The sequence below is a fragment of the Dromiciops gliroides genome, chromosome 6 (assembly GCF_019393635.1).
Source record: "Dromiciops gliroides isolate mDroGli1 chromosome 6, mDroGli1.pri, whole genome shotgun sequence".
In the NCBI taxonomy this organism is placed as follows: Eukaryota; Metazoa; Chordata; class Mammalia; order Microbiotheria; family Microbiotheriidae; genus Dromiciops; species Dromiciops gliroides.
In genome coordinates this window covers 34,414,225-34,423,129 of record NC_057866.1, presented here as the reverse complement: position 1 = coordinate 34,423,129, position 8,905 = coordinate 34,414,225, and the positions used below count along the sequence as shown (strand labels likewise).

The 8,905-nt window shown below is 53.2% G+C and overlaps 1 protein-coding gene across 1 annotated transcript; it reads right to left on the bottom strand.

Annotated features, from left to right (window-relative positions):
- Positions 1-1,530: 1,530 nt before the first annotated feature.
- On the bottom strand, positions 1,531-8,895 carry COMMD9 (COMM domain containing 9). Its single transcript, XM_043972779.1, has 6 exons — positions 8,751-8,895; positions 7,482-7,607; positions 5,893-6,032; positions 4,828-4,862; positions 2,783-2,886; positions 1,531-2,252 (listed from the first exon to the last, which is right to left on the bottom strand). Exons 1-6 carry the CDS (start codon positions 8,799-8,801, stop codon positions 2,112-2,114), a joined length of 597 nt encoding a protein of 198 aa, XP_043828714.1. The 5' UTR covers positions 8,802-8,895; the 3' UTR covers positions 1,531-2,111.
- Positions 8,896-8,905: the final 10 nt, after the last annotated feature.

Below are 8,905 nucleotides of genomic sequence, written 5' to 3'. Positions count from 1 at the left end.
AGCTGTCAGAATCTGAACACAGATCCTCTCAAATTAAAATCCAGCATTCTCCCTATAGCGCCACAGGTTCGAGTTTTGACCGCTTCCTAACCAGTGGCGTGACCTTAGTTAACTCATCGCCTTCTCTGACCCTTCGCTTTCTCATCTTTAAATTGAAAGGGGCAGGATCCTCTCTACGTTTAAATCTGTGCTCGAAACATATTATTTTATAGAGGAGACTAAGGTCCAGAGAGGTCAGACAGATAGAATCATAGGATTTTTAAAGCCAGAAAAGAACTCGCCTTCCTCCCTCACTTTACAGATGAGCAAATTGAGGCGTGGGAAGACAAAAGCGACTTGCTGAAGATCCCATGTTTACCATGGTGGAATTTAAAAGGAGGTCCTCAGCCGGGGGCTCTTTCCCCTAGACCACAGCCCCTCTTCCTTCAGTCCAAGCCCCTCATTTTACAAACAGTGAAACTAAGGCCCAAAGAGGGGATGGGGTTTGACCAGGGTCATGGCGGCCTTAAGAAGGGAAGCCAGGATTTGAACAGGCCTGCTCTCGGCCGCTCCATCTAGTGGCTCTTTGCGCCAGTGCGCAGTTTTTCCTGCGCCTTGCCTGAGGTCCGGCAGGCAGAGTTGATTTTCTATTAGAATCCTGAAGGCCCCGTTTCCCAAACAGCATCCAAAGGGCAGCAAGGAATACGGAGGCCAAGGCCTGGGAAACAACAGCTGCTGCGGCGTTTTCTTCCGGGCTGAGGTTAGAGGCCCGTTCCTTGTTTTCGTCTCGGTTTCTTCAGCTGCCAGATGGAAAGTGCCGTGTGGCATGGATCCAGGAAACAAGGGATCCAGTGAAAAACTGAAGTAGCAGAGGAACCTTAGGAAAACCGTCTCGTCCAACTGAGGCCTAACAAGTGAAGTGACCCCCCCATCCCCCATTACAAGGTGGGGATGCGTGGCGGGAATTCACGGGACGCCAGCGTGGGCTGACATCTCGCCAGGGCCCAGTGGAAGGGCATTGGATTTGGATTCAGAGAACCCAAGTTCAAATGCGGCTCTGCCCTTACCTTTGGGAACTGGATAAGTTTCCTCACTTGTGTGTGTGTGGGGGGGTCTCTATTGTCCACACGTCCATGACCCAAGAGTCCTGGCCCTGAGGTGCTTCTCCTGTGAGGGTCGAGTCCCTCCAGGGCACAAAGATGATCCAAGGGGTCCTGCAGGGCCTCTGCTCCAGGAAGAGGGTCCCCAGGCAGTATCACCGTGAGTCACTGAAGGCTGGATCATCTCCCAGCGGGTTGGGCAGTTCGTGTGGGTGAGGAGCTCTTTAGCTGTTTTGTGCGCTGGCCCCCTCCCCTGGTGAAGCCCACAGACCCCTCTTAGAACATTTGCAATTGGAGCAAACACTACATTTCAGTTAGAGACAAGCGGAGATAAAATGCACCTTTCCCCTTCCAAGCTCCCAGGCCCCAGGTAAAGAATCCTCCGTCTAGACCCTGCTGAGGTGGCATCCCTGGCGAAGGAAGTGAAACGGAAGACACCCAGCCAGAGAGCTTTCAGCATGGATGTTTATTTCCAACTGTCGCCACGGCAGCGGCAGGTTCTCCCTATTCTGAGCATGGCTGAGAGCCCTGAGCTTGGTTCTGAGGCTGCCCCCAGGTGGGCCCTGCTAGAGAGGCCTTGCTCCCAGGCTCAGCCTGCTAGGGCAGGGGGTGACCCAAGGGTCCCACTCTTCTGGCCTTTGGCCTGGAACTGGAGGGGGCAGGAGGGGCCTCTGATCAGGAGCTGCCTCTCCCCGCCCAAGAGGCTCCCCCAAGGCAACGCCCTCCTGCACTGCAGGAGCTCCTCAGTCAGTCCGGCCCGGCAGCTCAGCCCCTAGTCTCCCCAGCAGTGGTTGCATGCAGCTAGCAGAGCCCTCATTCCCTCCTCCCTCCCTGCTGCCCCTGAAATGACAATGAGCACCCGAGGCTTCTGGGAGACCTTCGGGCATCAATGTGAAGGGGAAAACGAGGAAAAAACAAAAGGAAGAATGATGAGAGGACGAGCTTTGGCCCGGCGTGTGAAGGGCCCCTGACCAGTCTGCGTCTCTTCGGTTAGCACCACACCTGGTGGGCCCCAGCCAATGCGAGCGGGGGTCACTTATTGGCCACGGCCGAGAGCTGGTCCCGAATCCGGCCCAAGCCGTCTAACATGGTGTCCAGCGTCTCTTTGCTCAGCTCCATGGTGACGGCCGAGATGGCGGGCTTATCCCCGCACAGGCTGGCGTCCTCCTGGATCTGAAAGGGAATGACACCCTGAGATGACAGTCTCTGGGTAAGGCAGAGAGGGTCAGGCAATGGCAGGCGCTCTTCTAAGGACTGGGGGGCCTCCCGCTTTGGGGTAACCAAAGGAGCCCAGGAAGTCTCAGGGGCCCTCTCCCTGGGAGACAGATTTCTGACACTCCACCAGCTCAGCTGAGTTACTAACGAGCGGTGCACTGGACCAGGTGCTGTGTGGGGTGCGGGGAGGCCCCAGAAGGCACGGTGCCTCCTATGTCCATAGCACACTGACTCTGGCTTTCTCCCGGTAGAATACCGGTGACACCAGCTGATGCTGTAAGCCCTGGCCTGGGAAGAGGCAAGGCCGGCCACCAGATGTTTGGCTTTAACTTTACCATTCCCTAGTTACCTGACCTTGGCTACGTCCCCTAAATGCTCTATGACTCAGTTTCTCCATCTGTAAAATGGGTGTGTTGGGGGCGGGGGTTAGACGAAGTGAGCTCTCAGGTCCCTTTCTAACTTTTAGTGGTGCTGAAAACTGAGCACACCTTCATCTGCAGCAGGCAGGTGGGCACGGCCATGCGGGTGATGCTGTCGGAAGCCATCTTGACATCCACTCTCCAGTCCAGGTCAACAAGCCGAGGCAAGGAGACTGCAGACAGGGAAGACATAAGGCAAGGAGACTGCAGATGGGGAAGGCATAAGGCAAGGAGACTGCAGACGGGGAAGGCATGCTCAATCCAGGAGGCCGCCCAGACCGGCTCTCCCCCAAAACCTACAGTCCGAATTTCAATGGAATGAAAGCGGTGACAAGAAGAAGTGCACAGAGGGAGGACTCAGGTGCATGCTGGGCTAACAGCTGCACCTGGGCAAAGGAGGACCTCAAGGCTCCCCTCACAGCAAAACGGGGACAAGAGCAGCTGGTCCTTCTGAAGGCTATCAAGATTACTAAGTCCCCGACTGCGTGGGGCTTTTGGCTACTGCTTTTAATAGGTTTCAAAGGACCACAGGGCCTTATCTTCCCTGTGACCATCACTTATCTATGGGATTAAAGGATAGGCAGAAGGATAACAGAGACTGTTCTTGCTTCTAAAGGAAGCCTCCTCCCCTCCCAAACCCCATTTCTTGGGGCTTTAGAAAATGGCTCAAAGCGGTTTGTTTGGACAAAGCTGTTGTGATTCTGCTCACTTCACTACAGCCCGTCTAAGTATTCCCAGGTTTCTCTGACACCATCCCCATCATCCTTCCTATGGAACAACAGTATTCCTTCGAATCATCATTTGCCCGGGCATTTCCCAATTAAGGAGGATCCCCTTGGTTTCCAATTCTTTTCCACCTCAAAAAGAGCTGCTAGCAGTATTTTTGTGCAGATGGGTCTTCTTGGTTTTTCTTTGACCTCTTTAGGTTATAGGCCAGGGGTGGTATTGCTGGGTCAAAGGGGATCGGGTGATTTAAGGGGCATTGTTCCTAACTGCCTTCCAGAGTGGCCAGACCAATTCTGCCAACAGTCCCATCTCTGGGCCTGCTCTCCCAAAGTCCTACCAGTGTTTATTGTTATTCCCTTTGATCAACGCTGCCAATCTCATGAGTGTGAGGTCAGGGCTCTGAATTGCTTTCATCTGCATTTCTCTAATTATTAGGGACTTAGAGCATTTTTTCACATGGCTGTTGATAGCTTAGATTTCTTCCCTTGACAACTGTCTGTTCACATCCAATGATGAACACTACCTGCCCCTGGACAGAGAGGAGATACACAACATAATGAGATATACATTTCTGGCCGTGACCAATGTGGGTCATGGCCTATTTACTTTATGATAATAATAACAATCACAACCATAATAGATAATAAATAAATAATAATAATAATAGCTACTATTTTTATAGCACCTACTGTGTGCTGAATCTCACAACAACCTTGGGAGGTTATGTGCTATTATTATCCCCATTTTGCAATCAAGAAACAGAAGTAGACAGATTAAATAACTTGCCCAGGGTCACATAGCTATTAAGTGTCTGAGGCAGGATTTGAACTCAGGTCTTCCTGACTCTAAGCCTAGTGCTCCATCCACTGCTCCACCAAGGTGCCTCATGCATATCTGTTACCAGGGTTTGGGTTTATTTTTTTTTTTTTAAGGTGGGGGAAGTGGGAGAGAGAAAATAAAAACTTGTTAAGTGAAAATAAAATCTAATAAAAACAAGAAACCTTTTGCACGGACTCTTCCATTCCCCCCCTCACTACGAGCTCTCTGAGTTCCTCCTTGCGGCTCTTGGCTGTGCCCACAAGTCCCTGGGGCTTGCAGCTGTGGGCCGGCAGGGGCTGGGACCAGGGGGACGACTAGTTTGCATTACGCATCACTGTTCTGAGCTTGGCTCACACAGGTCCTACTTTACAGTGAGCTGGCTCAGGGTGCTCTGCTTTCCCTTTAAGCTGGTTCAGTTCACGGGTCATTAACAAAGAAAACAAGGGGCACTGGGGTTTAGTTTGAGGTTTAGCCTGCAGTTTGAGTCTCTGGTCATAAGCAGATCCCTCCATGAGGTGTCAGAGAGAGGGCAGCACAAACTGCAGGGGAGCAGCCCCTCCCATACTCACTTTGATTTGCTTGGGCCTCCTTTCTCCATGCAGGCCTGTAAAAGAGGAAGGGGGGGGGGCGGGTACGGGGCAGAGAGCAGGAGAGAGAAAATTCTGATGACTAGGAGAAACACACAGATATTAAAAGCTTATTTACTCAGGGCAGCTAGAGGGCGCCGTGAAGAGAGTGTCAGGCCTGGAATCAGGAAGACCTCAGCTTAAATGTGGCCTCAGACACTTCCTAGCTGTGTGACCCTGGACAAGTCAGTTTCACCCTGTTTGCCTCAGTTTCTTCATCTGTAAAATGAGCTGGAGAAGGAAATGGCAAACCACCTCAGTATCTTTACCAAGAAAACCCCAAATGGGGTCACAAAGACATGGATACAACCGAACAACAACTTCTATTCCTGTTTTTGCAGGCAATTGATATAATAATGAAATTAATCTTTTTCTCCAGTCCTTTCCTGAGCCAACAAATGAAAGGTTCCCTAAAGAACACAGGAATTCTCTTCCTCTCAAAAACAGGCTACTTTTGAGGGAGCTGGTGATGCCAAGGGCACGAGCATTTGCTGGAAGCGTCCATAGCTTTGGGGAAGGGTACCAAGTCAGCAGGGGGGCAGCGTAATTCTTCTTATCCCCCTTTGGCAGGAAGCAGATGACTTCTCCACAGTCACACAGCTACTAGGTTTCAGGGATGGGATCTGAGCCAAGTCTCCCTGTTGCTGAGCCCAGAACGTCTTCCACCACCCAGGCTGCCTCCTCCCACCACAAGCACCAGGAGAAGTCTCCATTTTCACCCCGTCCCCAGGACATCTGGCATCCTTTGAGTCCTGGGTACCTTTGGATCAGGTGCCACGTCCTCCCTGAAACCGGGGCTATGGCCCAGGGGAGGACCCCTTAACTTGGCATCATCCAGAAAGAGCATCCCTAGAGGAGGGAGCCAATGTTTGTCTCAACCCCCCCCCCCCCTCCTGCAGCTGGTCCTCAGTCACTGGCAGAAGCTTACTGACCAGCTCTGCTGTAGTTTAGGTTTCTCTCTCAGCTCTTCCTCCCTCCCAACCCCCTTTAAAGGAGTGAGACACTCACACGTGTTCCATGATGATTTTCGTCAATAGGTTTTTGAGGTTTTGGTGGAAATTTTCTGGGAACAGAGCAAGGATCTCCTCACCGGCAGTCAGGTCCCGGTAGGCCACCAGCCTGGTGAGGCGGTGCAGGGCACGGATCAGCTGTGAGAAAGGAAGGGTCCCGATGGGGCCGAGAGAGGCTTGGCAGACAGAAGGGCTTTCCCAGCAAGACTAGAACAAGCTCCATTCAGATCTGTCACATCCCGCCTCTGACACGTAGGAGCTGCATGACCCTGGCCAAGTCACTTCACCTTTAAACCTCAAGTAATGAGGCGACTGGACCAGAGGGCCTCTGAGGGCCCATGCACCTCTACGGCTCTGGGTCCATCCCTATATCTAAGGCTTTCCTACAAATCAAAGCTCTGGCCTTGTGAGCAGCTCCTTTCAATCCTTAACGAGTTCATCATTCCTCTGACCCTGGAATCAGTCTACACCTTTCACAAGTGGGGTGCCCTGCTGGGGCTGGCTGGAAGCTTCTCCCAAAAATGTGAACAGCCCTGAGCAGGCTGTGTCCTGTTGGGGAGCCACCTCACTCAAGGAGGGGGCGACCCTTCTCACCCCTGAGGTCCACCAGAGCCAGGTACCTCCTTTACCTTTGGGGTTGATGCGTGAAGTATTGCTGAGGAGCCTGTCAGCACTAAAATCCTGGAATTCTCTTACCTCTTGTAATCCTCCAGTAGGGATTAGACTAGATCCTAGGTGAGGCCCCTCCCCGCTGTCAGGGCCTGAGGCCTGCCAATCACACCAGGGAGTGGCCTAGTTCAATCATAAAACTTTTTCACATCCAGAGGAGCTCAGTTCAGGTGAGGCACATGCTCTCCCCAAGCTCTCTTCTCCCTCTGCGTTATTTCCCTCCTATTCAGTTAAGATCTTGATACACATGATTCTCAAATCTCTTTATCCAGCCCTATCCTCCTTCCTGACTTCCAGTCTCTCATCTCCGGCTGCTTACTGGACATCTTGAACCAGGTGCCCTGTAGACATCTTAAACTCATTATCTTATCCCCCAAATCCTGCCCTCTTCCAGAATTCCCTATGACCCCTGAGGGTAGCACCATCCTCTCTGTCGCTCAGGCCTCTCACCATCCCCTCTTCCCTCCTATATACAATCTGTTGACAAGTCCTGTTGATTCTATCCTCTCCAAACTAACTTTCCTATTATTTGGTAGTGGATCCTTCCAGGCCCCCGGGCTCACCCTCAATCTTCCCTCCCTCTCGAGCAGTATCTCTCCTCCAATCTGCTGCCAAGGCTTATTGACCCTAACTTTGCAACATCTCCCGTCCATGCTCCCCTCTCCTCTGACACTGCCACAACCTTGAAGCAGGACCTTATCACCTCTGGCTTTTTCTTACAGTTTTCAAAGCACTTTCACATGCATCACCTCATTTGACCACCACCCTGGACAACAATCCTGGGATATAGGAAAGATGATGGACATTATCCCCATTTCTCAGCAGAGCTAGGCCAAGAAGCAGGGTCTTCTGACTCCAGGACCAAAGCCCTTTCCGCTAGAGCACATGTCCCCAGGGGTCCCTTCAGAACACACTCACTTGATCTGCTTCCTCCTGGGTCACTGACAAACTGGAACACGTGATGTCCAACAGTTTCTTTGAGCCAAGAGCTGAACTGGAAAAGCTCTCTTGGCACAGCTGTCTGACAACATCTTTTGAGGAGGCCTGGGAAAGAATCACACTGTTTAGCCTCCTATTCTATGCCGGAAGGTCTGTTCGGGCTGTCAGTCCTCATAACTCTTTCCTAGATGCCCATCGATCTCTGTCTCTCCTGTTCCTATTCCCACCATCATCCCTTTAGCTGCCCAAGTGTATTTTCTTCAAGTGTGGGTACAACCCTTGATGCTCCATAAGCTCTAGTGACTCCCTACTTCTGGGGTCCAAACGCCTCTTTCAAACATGGCCCGTCCCTTCCTGCCCAATCTTCTGACACTGACCTGATGTTACGATTCGCCTTGTCGTGCTCATACTTCCTCCAGGATTTCCCATCTGTGACGCTGACCGGGCTGTCCCCCCCAGGGTTCCCAGGTCCCCCGAGCCCGGCAGGCTCCCCACCTCTACCTGTCCCTCTCAGTCTCCCCGGCTTCCCCGTATATTTCCCCAGGGCTCGGCTCCTGCTGGGCCTCCCCTCTATTTCTTTCAGACACCTGGTCATTTATGTGTCTTCTCCCCCGTTAGAAAGTGGGCTCCTTGCAGGCAGGGGCTGTGCTTTTGCCCCCCTGGTAACCCCGGCTCAAGACAGTCCTGGGCACCTCGTAAGAGCTTGATGGTTGTTGACTTGCTGAAGCAAGAGCTGTAATGGGGCGCGGGATTAGGCAGGATCATAGATTTAAGGGTGAAAGAGACCTCCAAGGTCCGCATTTTAGAGTGGAGGAAGCTGGGTGGCCTAATGGTCAGGGCACCGCACTTGAAATTCCGAGGCCCTGAGTTCGAATCCTCCCTCAGTCACTGCCCAGCCCTGGACGAGTCCCTGAGGCTCTCTCTCTCTCTCAGGGGCATTCACGCCCCCCTGAGAGGGGGTCAATCATCGCTCCTCCGTGTCAGGCCTATGGGGGGGAGCCCCAAAGGGCCAGGCCATAGAAAGCCTCAAGGCCTCGGGGCCGGGCGCGGCCTCCTGCTGACAGGGGGTGCCGGCCCGGACCAGGAACAACCAAAGGCCGCGGGGATGGGAAGGGTGACTGTGAGGGAGGGGGCTGCTCTGCGTCCTCGACGCCCACCCCCACCCCGGAAGCCTCAGGGATGGCTCCTCCCGACCACCCGCTGCCCCCGACCTTTGCTGCCTGGAGGCCCCGCCCTCGAGCAAATTACCTTCAGCAAGCTCTGCAGGGCCGAGAAGTCCACCTGGGCCTCGGCAGCCATCTTTCTCCCTCCCTGTCACATGACTCAAGCCGCCCAGCGGCTAGAGGAGAGACCTCCGTGCTGGGTCACGTGGCAGCGGGAGGCCGCTCGGCATGCTGGGAGTT